Below are 24,658 nucleotides of genomic sequence, written 5' to 3' on the forward strand. Positions count from 1 at the left end.
TACAACAGCCAGTGTGGCCAGTTATTGTCATTTGAGACGACGAACTTTGGCTCGATGTAGTCAGGTGAAAGAATTCACAAAATGTTTAGGCAAGCAGCTAACAACAGTGCGGGGTGCCTGTTTCAGGTGCTGTACAACACTACCAGTAGCTGTTTCCTGGACGATCCAGATCCAGTAACACCTCCAGTGCCGACAGCAACTACGACGACAACTCCCACGCTGACGGAAGCTTCTGTCGTGTCGCCTCTGACGACCAGTGTCGTGGACCCACTGGTAACCCCAGCTTCCCCCGCAGTCGTCGGCAGTGTGACTACCGTACCGTCCCCGAGCGGTGTCGACCCGTCTTCGGCCTCGGTCACTTCCGTCGGCAGCGTATCCGGTACCTCGGCAACGGCCCCGACTGACGGCCGGAAGAGGCCACTCCTGGAGGACGACTGCTGTGACGTACTCAGCCAGTTCTACATGCCACCCACACCGCGCATGCTCACCTCTATCGACGACGAGGACGAAGACGACGTCGTGGTCGACGTGGTGGACGTCGAACCGCCGTCGGTGGACCCTGCGGCTACGGCTACCGGGACGTCGGCCGCACCTACCGGTGACCCCACTTCGGGCGCCACCACATCTCCGGTCGACTCCCGGGAGCTGTGCGGCCCCGCACCGGCGAAGAGGCCCAAGTTCGAGGTGGCTATCGAGGTGCCGGACCCGGCCACTGCCGAACTGGAAAGGCGACTCTTTTCGTGCGGGGGTGACGACTTGCGGAACAGCACGTGCTGCTGGTCTGCGACCACCGGCGTCCCCAGGGTACCCGCACCGCACGCCGACGACCTGCGGCTCAGGTTTGCCGACAGCTCTAGGTCCGCGTCCTCTGGCAACTGCACCGAGTCCTCGACAGCGGAACAGCAGCAACAGCAGCAGCAGCAGCAACCGCAGCAGTACTCTTGTGGGCACGCATCCATTTTCGGAGAGATCCAGTCGGTCGTCTTCCACAGCTTGATTGCCTCACTCGAGTCATAACGGCGAAACTCTGGTGACGTGGAATTCGGTGGCAGCCCGAGTGACTGTCATAGAGAACTGTTTTGACGGTTGCTGTGTTGCATTGGGCTCCTTTGAAACTGCACCTACTCCACAGAAAAGAAAATTCGATGTGCCGTTTGCAAAGGCCACGTGCACGTAAGTGGAGCAGGGTCGTTTGCCGAGCTAGAAAGTGTGTTTCGAACAGACACGACTGCCGACAACTTTGGAAAGCCGATACGTGTGAGACCGAACTCTCGTGTGCAGCACTGAGCTAGTGATGCGGAGTTTGGTTAGTCTCCTTCCTGTAGTGAATTTCCTACACTGTAACATTATTGTGGGGTGGATTGAACGAGAGAGAAAAACACGTCCACATAAATAGCCTCGTGGTTAGGTATTGACTTCCAAGTGGTTAACATTTGGATCTCGTCGATACTGTGCTCCAAAAAAAAGAGAGAAAAACTAGCGGCCCTTGTCTGGATCTTCTGTGAAATCACCACTGTCACACGTTTCCCAATTTTATTTTATCCTTTTGACATATTGGGATTAGATAAAAGAATGCCGTGGTGGGCACAGAATGTTAAAGGCAACTAAGTCAATAGCAGTTTAGTTAATGAAGGAAAGACTTCTTTATAGAACATTAAAAGAAAATTGGTTTGGGGCGTTCTTGAGACATTTTGTGGACGAAACAGGCTGTGTAATGTACATAAATGATATATATAAATATATATATATATATTTTAAATTGTTCCACAGTTCTAAGAACTATGTCTAAACAGCCTGACTCTGTGCTGCTAGAAAGGCAGCAGACTTTTTCTTTTAGAAATCATCGTGTCATATGTCAGTGTTCATAAAGAGCGAGGAAGAAAATATGTTTGAGGGGCCGAATATGGTTGGTGTGTGTGTGTGTGTGTGTGTGTGTGTGTGTGTGTGTGTGTGTGTGTGTGTGTGTGTGTCAGAGAGAGAGAGAGAGATAGGGGGGGGGGATAAATGCATTTCATCTAAAAAAAATGAGATATATGGATTTAATAAAGGCTCAGTATCTACATATTAACTTGCACTTGATTTACTGTGCTCACTGTAGTTTCTTTCTACAATAGATTTTCCTGATACTGTTTCATCTGTTGGAAAATCTTCTGATAAATGGTAGGAGCACATTTATCATAGCTTTCCTTTTTCACACAGTCTGTCAAATCATAAATTGTCTTTCTCTATGGAGTTCCAAAAGCGCGCACTGTAGGCAATGGGGAGCAATTGGTCATTACTTGCACATCACTGTTTTACTTCCTCAATGAACACATGAATATTCTTTTTCTTTCTTTTTTTTTTTAATCTCTATTGAATGATGCAGGCACTACCATGATCGTGCACTTCAATATTATGATTATTTTTGTTGGTATCTACTGGCACTAGGAAATCAAAATTTCTGTGGCATTGTGTGTATTATTAGGATAACAAAAAAGCTCCTTTAGTGAAGTGGCTGTATCTTTCATGTAGAATGAGAATATGCAGTTTGTCTGCAGGCCGTAGCTAATATTTCTCCTACGAAGTTATCTGCTCATATAAAGACTGTATGAAGAAAAAAAAAAAAACAACTATTTATTTTCAAAAACCGAGCTTTTCGTAGATCGCTATTTGTGCTATGTAAAACTGTCGTTTATTGAAAGTACTAGTTCTGAAACTAGCACTTAATCCTTCTTATCTGAATGAGCTATTTTTTACTACCATTATAGATCAATATATATATCATAAACATACTAACATCTCGGTATTATTTTGGGTATGCGATACTCACAGCTGCCAGAGTGTTAACTATTGTTGGTGATGCTAAATGTTGTAATGTGTTCCACTGAGAATTGTTATTAGATATTTTGCCGTATTTACTAGGAGTGTTGATGGAAATGTCCCACATAACATTCTATTCGTACATATTTGGCATTTATAAAATTGCAGTTGATGCGTCATTTGTATTGAGTGCTATTGACCTGAAGTCTGTGACTTCCATATTGTTTCCATAAAATTACAAATTGTGTCACTGTAGCACGGTTCTGTTAAACATATTGTGTTGGTCATATTATCAGTAGGTGTTCAAAAATATAAACGAGTGTAGAAAATTTATTTTGAGGATTTTTTTGTTTTATTTAATTTTTGTGTAGAAAATAAGAAACTTAAATGTATATTCAGAAAACTGCTGAGTAGAATGTACAGAAAGGCTTCTTAGACACCACAAACTATATATCCCAATCAAGGACCAGATCAGTCCACTAAGTAATAATCAGTGTTCATTTTGTGGGTTCACACAGAAGACCAATATGTCAGGGACCATTGGAATATTTTTGAAATAATCATCATGAAATTTAGATATATCTAGTATATTTGGTATCGGATGCTTAAAATGATCTGCTACATAACAGTTTCAGAGTTTCATAATTATCACCAAAAATATGTATTTGTGGAACACTTCCCTCAGCACTTCTCTCCATTGAGATCTCGACTTAGCTATTTGACACAGTGTTTCTTGTGGGATGCCAAAACAAATAATACTGACATGTAAAAAACTGTGTATGTAACATTTTTGTCAAAGTGTGTCTGTGATATTCTATAAGCATCTTTAATTCTATTATGTCAGTCTGGGTGATGTCTTGTACTCGGCAGTCAATGTAAGAGACATGCCAGTCATAACCACAGCACAGTTGCAGATAAGTCTAATTGTTACCATTATTGTTTTGAAATATCAGTGTAAAGAAAGGAATACACTCAATTAATACTTCTACCACTGCTGTCAAAGCAGTAACGTAGTATCCATTCTCAAACTGCAGAATTTTTGTGCTTTTCAACTCGACAAAGCTGTGATAAATACAATTATTTTTACCGCAGTTATTTAATTTAAATAATTTACAGTATATACGGTCTAGACACCAGGTTTTTTTGTTTAGATGAATATTGTCTGATCCCATCACCCAGGTCTGTGTCGTTTTTTTGTACAGTGAATGCAAGTGAATTATGATGGAAAAACCTATACTTTGAACAGCTTCATACATTTAAAACTGACACATCATTACTTTGCAACATCAGCAGCAACAATCTGTTGCAGCCACATGTGACTTTGCAGATATTTTTATTTATTTTTGCAAAAGGCCGATTTAAATGGTTCTACTGCAATACCGACACTAAAGCATCATCATTATGTGAACATTTTCTTCTTATTGCCTATATTTCTCTCTAATAAGTGTCAATTTCCAGTATTTAAAGCTTTGTAAAATTAGGCATTGAAATTAGCTGTGAAGCAGTAGCAATTGCTGAGGGACAAAGAGGTCAAACCAGGAACAAGGCAAAACATGGCATCACCACGAAATGAGTGCATCGTCTAAGCAAAATGCCTCATTTCCTGTCGCAGCAGGTCACTTGTGCGTGTCTCTGCTCACAACCTTATCTCGGCTTTAGACATTTCGACAGTTCATGAACAACTAAAAATATTCCAAGTGCCTTTTTTGATAAAGATATACATATATAAATGTGAAGTATGTACACTGGTGTGTACATATATATCTATACAAATATATACATATATAAAGTGTTTTGGGGAACAAAACTTAAGACGAATAATTCATTGGGTTGCATCCTCTTTGTCTTTCACTGCACTATCACTGAAAATCAAATGTGTACGCTTTTGTAGAATTCGTAGAAACGCCGTGCATTTTGTAATAACAGTGTGAAAACGAATATCTAAACGTGTAAGATTTGTGTAGAAAATTTTCCCATTGTTACAATTCAGTGTTGTGTTAGAAAGGTTCAATTTTTGTGGCAGCTATATTTTTTAGTTGAAAGCTTTTTCAGATAGATATGACAGATTTATATAAATTTATGTACCCACGATGCCTACATCATAATTTTTTTACTTCATTGATTTTATAAACAATGAGAAAATTTACAGATACATCAGCCTAAAATTATTTTAACTGATATTCTGAACAACAAACATTTACAAAGAACAACCATCTACTCAAATATTCCTGGAATTCTGTGTGACGGACTGATTGATAGCGGTGGAAGTTACCATTTCATTTACTTTTCAAACAAAACAGCACACACAACTTTATTTAAATAAATTCCTTCATATTATTTCCATCACAACACCAAAATATGCACTTAAGTGAAAATTTGTATCATTCAATGTTTCCAAAAGAAAAAAAATCTCATCTGAGTTTCTTTATCATCATATGACAATAGATTCTTTCACACATTCATAAGGATATTGTCTTATTTGTAGACCTTAACTGGTCATGACTTGGCTTGAATTTTGGTTTAAGATTATTCAGAATGACTCCATACCTGATTGCAAATGGCTTCATTCTTGTATATTTTTTCCTGTTACTTCTTAATTTCATGTACTCAGTCTTAGTTGTGCCTGTACATTTTTGCAAATATTGTAAAAAGCATGAGCAAGTCTTATGGGGAAAAAAAAACAAGGTTCAGTTTCTGTATTATTCATTTAGGTGAACTGTTTTATGTATAGAGTGATGTATTTCGATCTTAAGATAGTTGTTTCAGTTATTGTCATACCTGATAATAGTCCTGTGAAACAAGGTTGGCATTGTTTCGATCACTTATAACCCGTTTTCTTTCTGCCGGTTGTGAAAATTATGCATATTTGTTCATATGCTATGACTTTTTAAGTTCTCACTTAAAACACTAAATATCTGTCTGAAAAATGGGTAAATATATGTTTTTGCAAAACGAGCTTAACAAAAAAAAAAAATGGACATTCTGAAGAATACTCCATCAAACAGGGCATTCAAAACGAAACCATCAATAAAATTAACAAAGTTATTAACAATGAAATAGGAACTTCGATGCTCTTGTGGCTTCTCAGAAATTACACAGAAACAGAAATATTTTGTCCACAATGTGCAAGTATCTGTTGTCTGCAGAATAAAATGGTACAATGAATATAGAACAGTAACAAAAACTATATATATATCTATGTCTCTGTAAGAGCATTTTGAAATGACATTGGACTTCGCAGAAATGATTCAACCGTGTTCTCCATCGAACTACAGCAAATTTGTATGACAAAGTTCAAGAGAGTTGTTTTATTGTTATTGGGATCTGTTATGCAAATTTTATGTTTACACTGTATAAAAGTTGTGTTATACTTTCATCAAAATTAATAATGCAGCAGGCACAAATATCTGATCAGTACAGTTCGGATTTTACTGGGAGTAGAAAGACAGAACCCTAACTTTTTGATTGGAAAACTACATGATCCCTGAATAATATATGCTTAATACTTTCAATATGTTTTTTATTTGTAACATACATAACATACAGATATATATATACACAAACACACATAAAATATATATACCTATAGATATGTACCAAAATATGAGGTTACCGACGAAGAATATTCGTCACGAATAAAGTACCTGAAAAAAAAAAGCCTGTTTTTGTCCTGTATGAGTCACCAGCCCATCACAGATCCTTGAGTTATGAGTCAACTAATGATATTGTGACTACACTGTTAAATACCAAAGCTGTTGCAACAAGAAATACAACAGATTCTCACACGAGTGTGTGGCACGACAAAGGCAAGGTGTCCCCAAAAACACACACACACCCTTTGAATGACAGGAACTGCACTGCTCATTGATGTAGATTTCAGGTGAATGAAGGCATTTGGAAATTTTCAAACTGATATCCCTCGCCATCCGCATAGTGGATGACACTGAGCAATTAAGACTTAAAACAGCATGACGGATTTCGCTTGTAATTTGTAGAAATATGTTTTGCTATGCTTGACAAATTATTATTTTACACGGCTTATTTTTCATGTTACAAGCTCATTTTTTAGTGTTACATCTGGTGTACTACAAAACATTTTACAACTGCCAAAAAAAGTGGTAATTCAAAACACATCAGAATTGTACAGCATACAAGGAAAAAAATAAAATAATTATGTGGAACATCGATGATGTAATATGTATTAGAATACAGGTTCCATTTCTCACTACATAATATTGACAACTGATTATCTGTTGTGTCGGTGCAAAAGTTCATAGCATTTTTCCGTAAGTTTAATAAATACAACAGACACACATAACAGTCTTCAGTCATCAGCTGTAGAAATCGCACAGGGTCAAGACGAAGAACTCGTCGAGTCTCGTCTGGAGTGCATTTTCATCTCTGAAGGAAGTTCCTCGAAGGTTGTTTGCTCCGATCTGATGGTGTGAGATCAGGTTAATAAGGTGGGTGCAGAATGACTTCCCAAACCAGTTCCTGTATAGTGTTTTTTATCACAATACGTAAACTCTAATAGCCACAATGAAGTACAAATCAAAAAATGGCAATCGGTAAGTAAACCCATAGGAACCGGAATATCAACATGGAAAACAGGAATGTTACGAACCTACGTAACAACCTAATACATTATTAAATGACCAACCCAGTTCATGGTAATGGACTCATTTGCATGTTCTCTGTCAAAGGGCTTCCAGGGGAAACACAAATTTTATATTAAACGGTTCGTATCATGGACGAATTTAAAAAGCTATTATTACCTACTCAACAAGGGGATTATTTTATGTTAATGGCTGGACACAGTAAGACAAATGTTCCACTTAGAAGCTCAGTTTACGTCTTGAGGCAGCACAGCTGACGGCAGACCATATTCATCCACTGTTTGATAATGAGAGCACTTCAAGGCTTCTGACAAACTATACACTTTTTCTCGTTGACACCTCCCACAAAGTAATGGGAATAAAGAAGTTTATTGCTTGCTACAGTTTCGCAGTTGGTGTAGTGAAACTAAAGCATCCTGTACGGCGTTTTAATTTATTATTACTAACTCTGTACGGAACACACAAAACTTTCCCACTGTACGACGCACAGTTCGTCGACATATGGGTGTGTGGAATACTAGCTTCTGCTTAAAACGGAGTGCAAATTACCCAGACTACATTCATCCATAATAAGAGCTCTTAGCGACTTCCAACAAACTTTACACGTAACTTCAAACCTTCCCTAAACTTTTTCTCGCTTAAGTGTATTAAGAGGCTGTAAAGCAGTGTTTTTCAACCTGTGAGTCGCAACCCCCAGGGGGGGGGGGGGGGGGGCAAGTCTTGCTCAGGTGGTCGCGGTCGAAGGAGAAAGCAGTTGCAGCATCGTTGGTAAAAACTTTTCCATTTTATGCTCGCTCAGAGCGAAGCGCGAAGACAATCACTTCCGTACTTGCTGGCGTACTCGGCCAACTAACTGCAGTGACCGAAAACGCTCGACTATGTCCCCGCTGAGCCCTTCTCACCTCCACGGCAAAGAATATAATTATATCTCTGCCCGCAGGGCACTGAGACCTCTTTTCACATTGCACTTGATCTCTCGATCAGTACAGTATCAATAGATAGAAAATTAAATAGTCTGACATACTTTTATTATCGTTCTGGGGGGTCGCCATAATATTTTTACTAGGAAAGGGGTCGCGTATTCGAAAAAGTTGAAAAACACTGCTGTAAAGAATTGGTGGTTTATTACTGGGTATTTACTACACAAAAGAGAGTCGAGGTTGTTTCAGTATTTATAGATGTTGAGGCACAAATCGTGTAGTTCAACAGCACATAGGGGATAGGAGATGATCAACGTGATTTTCGCTTTATCTATTGTGACAGTACGAAGAAGTGACGAGAAGGGAGAATCGGTTTGATCGTTTAAATGGCAATTCTGTGGGAGATCTCTCGATGATTATTTTCAGTATCTCCAGCGGAAACACGTGGAAGAGGAAATCGGAAGAGCGCAGCATAACGCTCTCGCGTAACATTAAAAAACCATTTGGCTATGGTGAAATTCTAAAAAAGCTACGGACTAGTAGGCTTCTGACAAACTATACACATAATTTCAAATCATTACGAAACTTTTTCTCGTTGACACCTCCCACAAAGTAATGGGAATAAAGAAGTTTATCGCTTGCTACAGCTGTGAAAGTCGCTTACCGGAAGGAACTGCCGATACGGACCGGTGTGTAATATCGAATACACAATCCGCATATGGAATAATAAAAATTTTATTGACGGGAGTATACACGGAGCATCTGGACATAATCAGAAGACAGTGCGCACTAAACAGTTAATCAGAAGCCATTGAGTCGCCCTCGCTGGTCAGCATTTTTGTTCTTCCCATAAGGCCGCCGCTGCTCCGCCCCCCTCCCAATGCCACCGTAGTGCGTAGCACGTGAGGGAGAGACCAGGGAGTATAAACGTATGTGGAGTGAGCATTCGGATGGGCAGAACGAGAGTTCTGTCCACATCACCTACAGCTCTACTCACGCGAGTCTGATGCGGCACATTTCAGCCAGTAAGACGCTTGGCGTATTTTGAATGTTACTACTACGATAGATCACCTTCAGAAGGTTGAAACTTTGTATACGCGCTTTACAGACGTCTTAACGACTTGGTACCAGGAACTGAAGTCGACTTACAGATGCGAAGAGCAATGCCACTGCACTCTTTCGCCAATCAGAGCCTAGATTCCACTTTATTTACGTTCTTCCGGTAACGTGACAACGAGTGACACCTATCAAACGTAGGCCTTAATTAGAGGACCAAATTTCTGAGAATGTATGTTTGGAGCACAGCACTGTATGATAGTGAAACGGACTGTGGGAAAACCATAACAGAAGAGAATCGGAGCATTTGAGATGTGGTTACAGGAATGTTGCAGATTAGGAGGGCCGATAAGGTAAAGAATGAAGAGGTTCGTCACAAAATTGGCGAAGAAAGGTGTGTATGGAAAACACTGACAATAAGAAGGGACAGGACGATATGACCTGTGTTATGACGTCAGGGATTAACTTCCACGGTACTTGGGTACCTGAGGGAGTTTTAGAGCATAAAAACTCTAGAGAAAGACAGAGATTGGAGTACATCCAGCCAAATAATTGAGGACCTAGGTTGCAAGTGCTACTCCGAAACTAGCACAGGAGAGGAATTAGTGGCGGGCTGAATCAGACCAGTCAGAACACTGATGACAAAAAAAACTTTTTAATCTTTCCAACGCAGCAGTTAATATAAAAACAACTTTAAAGGCTACAGAGAGACACCTGCTTCTGATTGGTTTACACAAACACAGGTTGTACAAGGCTGTCTAGAAGCGACAGAACGAGCGATGCTTGTTACTAGTTGCTCGTGAGTAGTGGACATGCAAAAATGTCGTCAGCGATAGGTTTGAGTGCAGTCATGTGCAACGTTCGTGAGACACTGCATATCCATTACCTCGTTCGACTGGCATTGTCTCTCCCTATCGAGCCTCAATTCGTGGCACAGTTATTTTAACGCTATCACTGCCGTACCGGACCACTACACTGACCAGGCAGAACAGTATGGCCTTCGACCTACTACACTACCGATATAAACCCGTTCAGGAGGTAGTAGCGTCACGTGGCGAGGCGTAACTGCTAGACAGAGACGGCGTGCTTGTAGTATTACTGAGCGTGCTGTCCGTGTGTAGGATGAGGAAGGCGAGATGGGTGGCCGTCACCCGTCGTTACGTGTGTCTGACGACGTAGGCTGGGCCGACTGGTAAAACAGGACAGGTGACCAACGTTTTTTTGCTATGGTTTTAGGGCGCAAAACTGCGACGGTCATTAGCGACCGGTCTGTGACTTAGGAAAATGTAAAAAAACGAAACTGGAAACCAGCAGCAATGGGAACGAAACTCAAAAAATTGGAGAAACTAAAAACAGAAGGAAAGCTTAAAAAACACTATAGAAGGGGGTTGGTTGTCCGCAGAAAGAGCTTCAAATGACTGACGTCATTTCACTGGCACTAATAAACTCAAGAACGCGATCGGCCGAGCGCGTGTCATCTGTTAAAATGGACGATATATCAGGCGACAGCTGTAGACGGGCGCGTAACGGAGTAAAATAGGGGCACTCAAGTAAAAGGTGTCTCACCGTCCACAGTTGAGAGCAGTGGGGAAAGAGTGGGGGAGGATCGCCACTTAAAAGATGTCGATGGCTAAAAAGACAGTGCTCTATCCGGAGTCGAGTTAAAATTACCTCCTCCCGACGACGCGTTCGGGAGGAAGAGGTCCAAGCACAGGGAAGAGCTTTCACGTCCCGCAATTTATTATCGGGAAGTGTCGACCAATGTGCGTGCCATAAAAGAACAACACGATGACATAAAACGCTCCGTAGATCGGCGAAGGGAATCGATTGAATAGCTGGCCGAAGAGGAGAGGCTGCAGCCTTGGCCGCTATATCGGCCGCCTCATTTCCACAGATACCAACGTGTCCCGGGATCCAGAGGAACGCCACTGGGACGCCCCCCAAGTGGAGCAAGCGCAGGCAGTCCTGAATCCGCTGGACCAGAGGGTGGACAGGGTAGAGAGCTTGGAGACTGAGGAGAGAGCTGAGAGAATCTGAACAGATAATATACTGTATCCGCTGATGGCGACGGATGTATTGGACAGCCTGGAGAACAGCGTAAAGCTCCGCAGTATAAACCGAACACTGGTCGGGAAGCCGAAATCGATGTTTTCGAGCCATCAGTGAAAATAAATGTGGTTTCCTTCATTTGTGTACAGAGAGCAGCAAATGCCCGACGATAAACAAGTGAAGGGGTACCATCCTTGGGAAACTGACAAAGGTCACGGAGCAGGCAGGTCCGGGGACAGCCAAGGCGGTGCTGTACCCCAAGTTGTCAAGAAAGTTTTAGGAAAGAGAATGGAACAGTTGACGGAAGCGGACTCTCGGTGGTAGTAGGGAGGAAGGGCGGCCTACATACCCTAAATCCAAGAAGGCGTCGAAAAAACTGTCATGGGCCGGATTAGCAGGCATGGAAGGCAGATGGCTAGGATAACGACTCAGAAGGACGACTCGCCGATTGGACAGCGGAGGTTCAGCAGTCTCAGCATAAAGGCTTTCCACAGGGCTGGTGTAAAAAGCTCCAGTCACTAAACGTAATCCACGGTGGTGGATAGAGTCGAGACGCCTAAGAATAGACGGCCGAGCAGAGGAGTAAACTATGCTTCCATAGTCCAATTTCGAGCGCACTAAGGCGCGATAGAGGCGGAGAAGGACCACTCGGTCCGCTCCCCAGGAGGTACCATTCAGGACACGGAGGGTGTTGAGCGATCGCAGACAGCGAAGGTGACCAACTGACGTCAGACTTTAATGCTGGGCAAAGTACAACTACGTCTCACCACACAGTGCACCCAACACTCCAGTGATGAGCCTCCACAGCAATTTGTGCCAGTGTTAACACCACGACATCGGCAACTGCGACTGAAATGGGCAAGTGACCATCGGCAGTGGACGTTGGCGCAGTGCCAAAGGGTTGCACGGTCTAATGAATACCGATACCTCCATCATACCGAAGGGAGGGCGCAAATCCGTCGTCTCCCAGGGGAACAGCTCCTTGACACCTGTACTGCAGGACGGAGAAAAGCTGGCGACGGCTCCATTTTGCTCTGGGGAACATTCAAGTGGGCATCGATGGGTCCAGTGGAGCTCGTGGAAGGCACCACGATACCCAAGGGGTATCGTACGCTGGTTGCAGACCACATACACCCCTTCGTAACGATCATGTTTCCCGATGGCAGTGCCATTTTTCAACAAGATAATGCGCCATGTCACAAGGTCAGGAGTGTGGTTGAGTGGTTCGAGCAATACAGCTGCGAGTTCCAATTGACGTGCTGGCCCCCCAACTCTGAGTTGCTGATTGAACATGGCGTGAGATCTCATCGCCTCCCCCCCTCCCCAGAATTTACGGAAATTAAGTGACGTGTGCAAGCGTGCAGAGGTGGTGCCAGCTCCCTCCAGGGACCAACGGAGGCCTCACAACTTCGATGCGACGACGTGTCGCCGCTGTTATCTGTGCCGAAAGTTAGACAGACCGGCTGTTAGGTAGGTGGTCATTATGGTCTGGCTGATCAGTGTAAGCAAAGTACCTGGTGTCCTTTCAAATACTTCTCTTTACATCTCGTAATGTCCCCACAGCAAATACCCTCTACCACGCACCAATTAATCATTTTCAATCAAACCACCCACATTCAGTCACTTTGGAGAAGTTATCTGATCTGATTTTCTCGTAATATATGCGGCGACAGCTCGTCGACGCCAAAGTATTCTCTAGTGCGTTTATTCTTTGAAAGAACAGAGATGCATATATGCATTCTCCATGGTTGTCAGAGTGGTAACTAGGACAGTTTCTGGAGTAGGGATTGAGGGATTGACGTGTTTCTGAGAGATACATATTCTGCTTTTCTTCTCGCTAAAGAGAGCCAATTAACATTTGTGCCGGTAGCGGTTTGTTTTGAAGAGAAAGAGATTGTAAAAGGAAAACAATTAAGGCGTGGAATCACCGGCGATCTGGACATGTAATGGAGATGGATTTAATACACGATTTCCTCCATAAATAAGGTTTGTGACTTTTTTGTTCTGTAGTGAATGAACGAATGAGTTTTTCTGAATCATTTGTTGATAACGTTGGCCCTGTAATTAGTGGGGAAGTTTCAGCTGTGTCGAAGAGAACCCGCAATCACTGAGTGTGTGTTAAATCGTCCAAAAAGGCTTCGTACACATCTGGAATTCGCAATCTTTCGTAAAAGGAACAAATTGTCCAAACGACTGATTCTCCCGACTGACTGCAGTAATACTGACTACAGTAATAATAAATGTAAAGATCTCTTACAGCAGGTCAGCCGCTGATTACCAAGACGAAGGACTCCACCAAAGGTTCTATGTGGCTGATTCTTTTTATCACTATATAACGTAATGAAATCTTATATTAAAAACTATACATAGATAAAGGAGAGAAAGAGAGAGAGCGAATGAAAATAGAGATAATACTAATAATCCTCCATTAGTCTAATTTTTCGCCTGTCTTATCACGGATCAGCCAAGAACTGGGAGGGCCTTACTTTACTGTATAGACTTATGTGTGAAGGTGAAGGGATCTTACAGGCAACATATACACGTCTATAGAGACAAGACATTATACAGAGATAGCGGCTAGCTGCATTGATTAAAGAGACAGCAACTTATTATCCGAACATTTAAAATGTTAAAATCTGTAGCAATAGCAATATTGCACAATGGCTGTTACTAGAACTCGAACGTGCAGAAATACATATTAAACAAGGCAAATACCTGTAATATCCTAGTTTCGCTATTACTGCAAATTATGAACAATCAGCGTCGTCCCAAAATGACGTTCAAACTGCACCGTTGACCACAGGGCATAATTGGAATTAGTATGCGCATGGATGGTCTGGTCTAGTGACGAAGCTCACTTTCATTTGGATGGGTTCGTCAATAAACAAAATTGGTTCATTTGGGGGACTGAAAAATCCCCATTTCGCGATCTAGAAATTTCTTCATCCTCAACAGGTGCCTATGCAGTGAGCAATGTCCAGTAACGAAATAATAGGTGCGACATTCCTCGATGGCACGGTGACGACTGAACGGTGCGTGAACGTTTCGAAGATGATTTCATCCCCATTATCCAAAGCTGACCCTGACTTCCCCAAGCTGACGGAGCCGACCCTATCGACACAGGAGAGTGTTTAAGGTTCTGGAGGAGCACTTTGGCGATCGCATTCTGGCTCTGGGATGCCAAGAGGCCACTGGCTTGGGCCTCGATTGGCCGCCATATTCTCCAGATCTGAACACATGAGATTCCTTTTTGTGGGTCAGTATTAAAGGCAAGGTGTACAGCAATAACCCAAAACCATTACTGAGCTGAATACATTCAGGAGGTCATCGATGTTCCGAAACTTCAGCGGGTCATGCAGAATTTCGCTGTTCGTCTGCGCCACATCATCGCCAATGATGGCAGGCATATCGAACATGTCGTAACCTAAATCCGATTATCTGTAGTGACGTTTACATGTCGAATAAAGTGTATGCACGCCTTACTTTGTAACTAATTTACGTCTTTTTCATATGTTTCAACCATTGTCACCCTGTACATGCATACTCTACAGGAAAGGAGACTGGACTGACGACCCATAGCCTTCACACAGATGGTTGGATTAAAAGAGGTTGGTTGGTTGGATTGAAAGAGGGGAAAGGGGCCAAACTACGAAGTAATCAGTCCCTTGTTCCGAATAACACAATGCCACAAGTGTGAGAATAAAACGAGACTGACAAATCAGAACGAAATGAATAGAAAAATCGCAAGAATGATGAAGGGCAACAAACATTTAAATGGACAAAAGGCGGCACGAAAACCACAGAAACGCAAGAAACGGGATGCAGAGATTAAAACAATAAAGCAGATTACCATGGCTGGCTGCCTATGACAATAAAAAAGGAGAAGCCAGCCACATTGCAACACATTAAAACCTCCACCCTAGAAGTACTAGGGTGGATGATACAGAGGGACAGAGGACATGCACTATAACTTAGATCAAATGATAAAACCCACCCTCACGAATAAAACATAAAACTGAATCAGCCAATGAGGCGTTATCAGATAAAATTAGCGGCAACGAGTTCGGTAACCCAAGATTTCGTCGCTGCGCAGTCAAAGTGGGACAGTGCACCAGAATATGGGCCACTGTCATCCGGGCACAGTATCGACACTCGGGCACATCTTCACGGTGCAAGAGGTAACTGTGGGTCGCCCAAGAGTGGCCAATGCGGAGCCGGCAGAGGACCACACAATCCCTGCGAGGGACCCGCATGGAGTCTTCCACACATTCGTAGTCTCCTTAATGACACACAGTTTGTTGTGTGTACTGTTATGCCATTCCCCCGTCTCCCAAAGCCGAAAAACCCTGCGGCGTAAGTCAGAACGCAGGTCAGGTCAGAGATGCCCATCTCCAGAAAGGGTTTCCACGTAGCCTGTTTGGCCAGCCTGTCGGTAAGTTCGTTACCTGGGATGCCGACGTGTCCTGGTGTCCACACAAACACCAGTGAACGACGGGACCAGTCCAGGCATAGATGGACTCTGGATGGACGCTACCAAAGGATGGCGAGGGTAGCTTGGGTCTATAGCTTGTAAGGTGCTGAAGGAGTCAGTACTCGAAACGATTCCCCAGGGCATGAACGGATATACGAGAGATGGCCACCAGCTCTGTAGTGAATACACTGCAGCCACCGGGCAAGGAATGCTGTTGAAAATGGCCTCTGTGGACGTAGACGAAGCCAACATGACCATCTGCCATCGAGCCGTCGGTGCAACCACTTCAGAGCCCCGGAACACGTCAAGAATCGAGAGGAAGTGACAGTGGAGAGCGGCAGGAGTAACTGAGTCCTTAAGGTCACGCGAAAGGTCCAGACGAATCTGTGGCCTAGGTGTACACCGTGGAGGTGTATGCAGACGGCCCTGGATGGGAGGTGGTAAAGGGAAGGACTCCAGTTCAGAGAGAAGGGATCGCACGTGAACGGCAATTGTTAGCCCGGACCTGGGCTGCCGATGCGGGAGATGAAATGCCGCGGATGGAAAAAGGAGACGATAATTCGGATGCTCAAGAGAACTACGAATGTGTGCAACGTGACTGGCGAGCAGTTGTGCACGTCGGATCCGCAATGGAGGGACTCCGGCCTCCGGACTCATTCTGGAAGCTTCCCTCGCTAGGCGAACGCCACAGTGGTGCACTGGGTGGAGGAAACGCAACGCTGAGGGTGCCGCCGAACCATAAACCAGACTCCCATGGTCAAGGTGGGATTGAACAAGGGCTCTGTAGAGCTGCAGCAGGGTAGAGCGATCTGCACCCCAGTTGGTGTTGCTCAGGCAGCGGAGGGCATTGAGGTGCTGCCAGCACTTCCGCATAAGCTGACGAAGGTAAGGTAGCCAAGTCAACCAGGCGTCGAAAACCAGTCCTAAGAAACGATATGTCTCCACTACAGTGAGTGGATCGTCATTAAGGTAAAGTTCTGGTTCCAGACGAACGGTACGACGCCGACAGAAGTGCATGACACGACTTAGTGGCCGAAAACTCTAAGCCGTGGGCGAGAAGTGTGGGATGTCGCAGTGTCCTGCTGGAATTGTCCAAGTCCGTTGGACTGCACGATGAACATGAATGGATGCAGGTGATCAGACAGGATGCTTACGTACGTGTCACCTGTCAGAGTCGTATCTAGACGTATCAGGGGTCCCATATCACTCCAACCGCACACGTCCCACACCATTACAGAGCCTCCACCAGCATGAACAGTCCCCTGCTTACATGCAGGGTCCATCGATTCATGAGGTTGTACACGTCCATCCGCTCGATACAATTTGAAACGAGACTCGTCCGACGAGGCAACATGTTCCCCCGTCATCAATAGTCCAATGTCGGTGCTGACGGGCCCCGGCAAGGAGTAAAGCTTTGTGTCTTGCAGTTATGAAAGGTACACGCGTGGGCCTTCAGCTCCGAAAGCCCATATCGAAGATGTTTCGTTGAATGGTTCGCACGCCGACACTTGTTGATGGCCCAGCATTGAAATCTGCAGCAATTTGCGAAAGGATTGCAGCTCTGTCGTCGCTGGTCCCGTTCTTGCAGGATCTTTTCCCGTCCACAGCAATGTCGGATTCCTGATATTCAAGGTTCACTCTTGAAATGGTCGTACGGGAAAATGCCCACTTCGTCGCTACCTCGGAGATGCTGTCTCCCGTAGCTCGTGCTCCGACTATAACACCAAGTTCAAGCTCGCTTAAGTCCTGATAATCTGCCATTGTAACATCAGACACCGATCTAACAAATGCGCCAGACTCTTGTCTTAAATAGGGGAGCGTGCAAGGAACAAATCCCTGCAGGCGCACTATCCTCTGTACCCTCGGTGGCTCAGATGGATAGAGTTTCTGCCATGTAATCAGGAGATCCCGGGTTCGAGTCCCGGTCGAGGAACACAATTTCAACATGTCCCCAATGATGTACATCAACGCCTGTTTGCAGCTAGGCTGTCGATTTAATTATCATTTCATTCTAGAGAAGCTGCACAGTCATCAATGGTATCTGTTCTTTCGGGAACAGAGACTACCTTCATATATATCTTATATAGGCGTTGTCGACAGCAGTGCCGTATTCTGCCTGTAAACACATCTTTGTTTCGGAATATTAATGCCTATACTAGTTTCTTTGGCGCTTCCGTGTATTTCGATATATTCACTGATGTGACAGTACGAATTTACAACTTACACACTTTACATTACTTGCAATTTATTTTAAATGAGAACCGATTGTAAAATGTGCACTTCCGCGGCCGGAAATGTCATAATTAATAAAAAAATTTCGGGCTATTATGTTGTCGTCGAATGGATTTCAAATTAAAACCAAACGTTTCGTCCCCATCTGCGGAAGACATTTTCAAGGGACATCGTAGCATCTCCGAGTGTTCGATTCACACCCTGGCTCGCTACTGACTACAGCTGAATTCCGCTTCTGCGCAGTGGCGTGACGTCACGTCACATGTTTTGAATACGCGAGCGCCATTGGCCGTTGTGGACTGCTCGTCGTACGCTGTTGGTATCACCCCATGTGGACCTCTGGTGCCCATCTTGTTCGGCACCGGAATCCAAATGTCATTCAGTTTCCCGCCCTCTTCCTGGGGAGTTGGCGAACACAGACGCGCGGTGGTGACTGGGACAGAATTGACAGACCGTTGCGCGAGCGTAATTTGACAACGTCTTAAAGAGAGAAGAAGAATTTTCAACCTAATAAGACGGTCCACCATTTATATGCTTCCCGCATGATAATCCATTTATCCGGAAGTTCGTCATCTGTCGATCAGTGATCTGTGCATGCCAAGAGTGGCAATTTTGCCATCAATCCGCGAGTTGTGCCTACGGAAGAAATAATGCCAATGTAGAAGCAGGCATCTGTAGTGTGGACGCGATTACGGCTGAACAAATCGGTATAGAAGCTGTGAGAGTATTGTCTCGCGCAAAGCCTCCGAGAGGTAATTTAACTGTGGGTGAGAGGAATGCCATAAAATGCCTGAATGAGAACGACGGCGTTATCGTTTTCCCCACTGACAAAGAAAATGCAACGGTTGTTTTGAATGTGATCGACTCTTATAGCAAGATTAACAACTTACCAGATCCGTAAACATACGGGAAACTGAGTAAAGACCCCACTGGCTAAGTTCTTAGAACTGTTACGCGGTTGGCCGGCCATGGTGGCCGAGCGGTTCTAGGCGCTTCAGTCTGGAACCGCGCGACCGCTACGGTCGCAGGTTCGAATCCTGCCTCGGGCACGAATGTGTGCGATGTCCTTAGGTTGGTTAGGGTTAAGTAGTTCTAAGTTCTAGAGGACTGATGACCTCAGATGTTAAGTCCCATAGTGCTCAGAGCCATTTGAACCATTTGTTAAGCGGTTGACGGAGCCCTCTATCGAACAGAGCGTTCAGGGAAGTCAGTTCACTCCAGTTGCGCTAGCACCAAGAGTTTATGGATTGCCGAAGGTGCTCAAATAACATGTTCTTATAGGGCCTGCAGTGGGTGTTATTGGTTCGCAAACCTATTCGATTGCAAGTTCTTGATAACATTATTACGACCGTATGTGGGCCGATCCGATTCGTATATCAAGAATTGGGCACATTTTATCAGCGAAGTTAAAAGGCAAAGTGGTACAGTCGGAGCACATGTTAGTTTTGGTATGGAATTTCTATTTAGTATGTTTCCACTCAATGAAGTACTGCAACAGCAGAATCGGTTTTTTCCTCCCGAAGTTGCAGAATTTTTAAATTCTGCCTCACAACTACGTATTTCGAATGGAACAAAGACTTCTATGAACACACGGACGGTGTCGCTACGGGTAGCCCAGGTATAGCGAACATCTTTACGGGAAAATTCTAGGAGCAGGCACTGGAGAAGGAACAAGAAATCGTTTGTTTGGTTCCGGGACGTGGATGATACGTTTGTTTACTGGCGGCAGGGCAGGGAGAAACTGGATCGTTTTCACAAAGAACTGAACAGGGTCAATCCGGAGATTCAGTTTAACATGAAGGAGACGGCAGCCGAAAGACTAAATTGTCTTGATGGGTTAGTTTTTTCAGGAAAGGAGATGGTAGCTTGGGCCACACGGTTTACCGAAAACCCACGCACCACAGACCGTTACCTACACTGAGATTCGAACCACCACAAACCAAAAGAAGTGAGGCATCATAAAAACGTTGGAGGACAGAGCAAGGAAGTTCTGCGAACCAGAGCTGCTTGACACAGAATTACAACTTCTCACCAATGCATTGGTCAAGAATTATTCGTTCGCCGAGGTAAAAAGAGTGTTAAGGACACCGCGTAGAAATCATAGCGATGTTCAAGCACCTGCGAAATCGAAAGTTTCCTGCCATTCGTTAGGGACGGTACTGACCGCATACGAAAAATCTGGAGAAAGCGGAACATCACGGTAATCTAACATCCATACGGGCGATACACACTGAAGCGTCAGAGAAACTGGTACAGGCATGCGTATTCAAATAGAAAGAGATATGGAAACAGGCAGAATACGGCGTTGCGGTCGGCAACGACTATATTAGACAAGTGTCTGGCGCAGTTGTTAGATCGGTTACTTCTGCTACAATGTCAAGTTATCAAGATTCAATTGAGGTTCAACGTCGTGTTATAGTCGGCGCACCAGCAATGGGACACAGCATTTCCCAGGTAGCGATGAAGTGGGGATTTTTTCCGTACGACCATTTCACTAGTGTACCGTGAATATCAGGAAATCTCCGACATCGCTGCGGTCGGAAGAAGATCCTGTAAGAATGGGATCAACGTGACAGAGGTGCAACCCTTCTGCAAATTGCTGCATATTTCAGGGCTGGCCGATCAAAAGTGACAGCGTGCGAATCATTCGACGAAACATCATCGATATGGGCTTTCGGACCCGAAGACCCACTCGTGCACCCTTGATGACTGCACGACACAAAGCTTTGCGCCTCGCCTGGACCCGTCAACACAGACATTTACCTGTTAATGACTGGAAACAGGTTACCTGGTCGGACGAGTCTCGTGTCAAATTGTATTGAGCGAATGGACGTGTACGGGTATGGAGACAATCTCACGGGTCGATGTCAGCAGTGGACTGTTCAAGCTGGTGGAGGCTCTGTGATGGTGTGAGGCGTGTGCAGTTGAAGTGATAGGATCCCCTGACACGACTAGATACGACACTGACAGGTGACACGTACCTAAGCATCCTGTCTCAGCACCTGCATCCACCACGTCCATCGTGCATTCCGTCGGACTTCGGCAATTCTAGCAGGACAATGCGACACTCCACACGCCCGGAATTGCAACACAGTCGCTGCAGGAATACTCTGCTGAGTTTTAAACACTTCCGCTGCCCACCAAACTCCCCAGAAATAAACATTTTTTAGCGTATCTGGGATGCCTTGCAATGTGCTGCTCATAAGAGATTCCACCTCCTCGTACTCTTACGGATTTATGGACTCCCCTACAGGATTCACGGTGTCAGTTCCCTCCTACCACTACCTCAGACATTAGTCGAGTCCATGCCACGTCGTCTTGTGGCACTAAAGCGTGCTCACGGGGCCTATATGACATTAGGCAGGTGTACCAGTTTCTTTGGCTCTTCTGTGTTAAGATCGCCTAAAATAGGCGAAGGATGCTCGTCAACCGCTAGAAAAAGCTGGAATTTATAGGATTCAGTGTAGTTATGGGGAGGTTTAGGGAGTGGGTACTACAATGAATCGCTCACAAAACTAGAAAAGCTCAACAGCAATTACAGAAGAGGGGAGGTTGACAGATCAACTATTGCAGAACATGCTTTGCAACCGGGAGACGACCACGTTCATTTTCATAGGATTCAAGTACTGGTAGCCCAAAGCGGGCACCATGAAAGGCTATACAGAGAGGCCACAGAGATTGTAGAACACCCAAGGAATTTCAAGAGGAAGTAGGAGGGCGTGAAATTGAAAGACAGTTGGATTCCGGTGTTGAATAAGACGTCTTCCACCGTGGGGTGATGGCAATAGAGGGCGACTGCAGTTGACAACGGCCGGTTGCGCTCGCGTACTCAAAACGTGTGACGTCACGACACTGCGCAGAAGCGGAATTTTGCTCGAGTGAGCAGCGAGCCAGGGTATGAACCTGACGCTCACAGAAGCTACGATACCCCTTGAAAATGTCCTCCACAGATGAGGACGAAACGTCGGCTTTAAAGGTGTTATCCATTCGACCGCGACACAATAGCTGGAAAATTTTAATTGAGAACTGAAATGATCGTATGGCATTGTTGGCCGGGAAGTTCGGCCGCCGTATTTCAAGTCCTTTTTAGTTCAAATGGCTCTGAGCACTATGGGACTTAACTTCTGAGGTCATCAGTCCCCTAGAACTTAGAACTACTTAAACCTAACTAACCGAAGGACTTCACACACATCCATGCCCGAGGCAGGATTCGAACCTGCGACAGTAGCGGTCGCGCGGTTCCAGACTGAAGTGCCTAGAACCGCTCGGCCACTCCGGCCGGCTGTAGGAAGCAAGGACGCTACCGCAAGACCACGAGCTGCGGACAACTGAGAACTGATTATAATTAAGGGAAACTAAGAATGCAGTTTGTTTTAAAATTTTGCTTCAGTGACATTCTGCAAATATTATGAAATACGCTGGAAGCAAAGCAAATGATGAAGGATGGATGTACATAAATAAATATAACAGTGGGCATTATATTATAATTTGATAGCTAGTTGAAGGCACTTTATTACTATGCAAGCTGTTACATTTTATGCACTGTTTCATGTTGGGTTAGTGTCTGCATGTGATTATTGTCAAAAGGACAAAAACTATGGAATTCTTCAATAGTGACAATACAAACAAATGAAATTTTGATCTTACTCGTAAATTTCATGTCAAAATTAAGAAGACACTTTCTAGCTCAAAGGGAAATGCATTACTGCAATTCACTGACCCCCACTGCTCCACGCCTCCGATCACAGGTAAGTCCCGTGAAGGGAACTGTCCTACCAGGCCGACTGTTAATTCTAGGAACAGCCCTTCATATAAACAACAAACTGATTGCACTGCTTAACAATCGCCGTACGTTTGAAAACAAATTCTCCATTAAGAACACACATGAACTCACTGACAAAATGAATGATGTGCACGTTCCACCGACAGCCAGATATGCATGGCTCGACCTAGTACACCTTTATACTAACACCTCCATAGAGGAATTATAAACACGATCAGAAATAATCTACTTAAACGTAACGAACTAAGCATGGCAGAGAGATGTGACCTCACTTAGTTATTTACATTCGTACTGTCAAACATTTACTTCAGTTTTAAGGACAAAATATGCAATTAGAAAGATGGATCGGCAATGAGTAGCTGCCTAGCTGGGATTTTGGCAGATATTTACATGAAACACATAGAGCAGATATTTTTCAAAGCTAGCAGTCACACCAATAGCAGAAGAATCTATTACAAAAGGTATGTTGGTTATCCCAAAAATTCCAGAATGAGATTTTCGCTCTGCAGCGGAGTGTGCGCTGATATGAAACTTCCTGGCAGATTAAAACTGTGTGCCCGACCGAGACTCGAACTCGGGAACCTTTGCCTTTCGCGGGCAAGTGCTCTACCATCTGAGCTACCGAAGCACGACTCACGACCGGTCCTCACAGCTTTACTTCTGCCAGTATCTCGTCTCCCACCTTCCAAACCAGGAGAGCTTCTGTAAAGTTTGGAAGGTAGGAGACGAGATACTGGCAGAAGTAAAGCTGTGAGGACCGGTCGTGAGTCGTGCTTCGGTAGCTCAGATGGACGCCGGCACGGTCGCTCAGCGTGTTCGGTCAGAGAGCCAGTTGGCCTCTGTAATAAAAAAACTGAGTGGACGGATCAACAAACGAACTTGAACGGATGTCACTGTGACGTCCGCAGCGACCAACCACAACGATCGGAAAAAAAGAGGATGGTAGAGCACTTGCCCGCGAAAGGCAAAGGTCCCGAGTTCGAGTCTCGGTCGGGCACACAGTTTTAATCTGCCAGGAAGTTTCATACCAAAAATTGTTTTTAATGGTACCAATGACGAAACTGGCACATTAGCAAATCTGAGCAGCAGGCATAAAAACATTCAATTCACCACTGAGCATGAGAATCAACAGCAGCAACTTCTTTGACTTAAAAATCGCCAACAAGTACCATAAGCATCATTTTGAGTTTTAAAGAAAATCAACATCCACAGCTCATCTTGTGATCCAAGCCAGCAGAAGATGGCATATTTTAGGTCCACATTGAATCGCCGACATAAAATTCCACTTGAACCAGTTCAAAGAGAAAAAGAAGTCAATATCATTGAAACCATTGTCTCGAACAATGGATGCAACGCTCTCATGATAAACCATCACAAAAAATCCAAAAACCAACAGACGACAAAGCTTTGCACCAGACAACCACGCAGATAACATAAGATAAAGCAGAAAATATGTTGCATTACCTTTCATCGGTAGCACAGCCTACAAAATAAGCAGCCTATTTAACAACACAAGCATCAAGAAAAGCTTTCACACGAAGAACAGACTTCAGCAGATAGCAATTCACAACTTGAAGAACAATAACCTCCCATACAATATGTCACACACATAGAAACTCGGTTGCCAAAGTTGCCCCTCCTACTATATAGCACATCCTTCCATATAGCAAAACTTTGTGGTGCGTCTGAGTGGTGCATTACATTTATTTGTGTACATATGTAACAAAAAAGT

General features: G+C 44.2%; 1 protein-coding gene across 1 annotated transcript in view; it reads left to right on the forward strand.

Annotated features, from left to right (window-relative positions):
• The window catches only part of LOC126210317 (mucin-5AC), a 188,213-nt gene extending 182,373 nt beyond the window's left edge, over positions 1-5,840 (forward strand). Inside the window, exon 4 of the mRNA XM_049939515.1 lies at positions 127-5,840. Within this exon, the coding sequence (XP_049795472.1) occupies positions 127-1,017 (891 nt within the window). The 3' untranslated portion in view covers positions 1,018-5,840. The remainder of the gene's footprint in view (positions 1-126) is intronic.
• The last annotated feature ends 18,818 nt before the right edge of the window (positions 5,841-24,658 follow it).

Source organism: Schistocerca nitens, chromosome 10 (genome assembly GCF_023898315.1).
Source record: "Schistocerca nitens isolate TAMUIC-IGC-003100 chromosome 10, iqSchNite1.1, whole genome shotgun sequence".
In the NCBI taxonomy this organism is placed as follows: Eukaryota; Metazoa; Arthropoda; class Insecta; order Orthoptera; family Acrididae; genus Schistocerca; species Schistocerca nitens.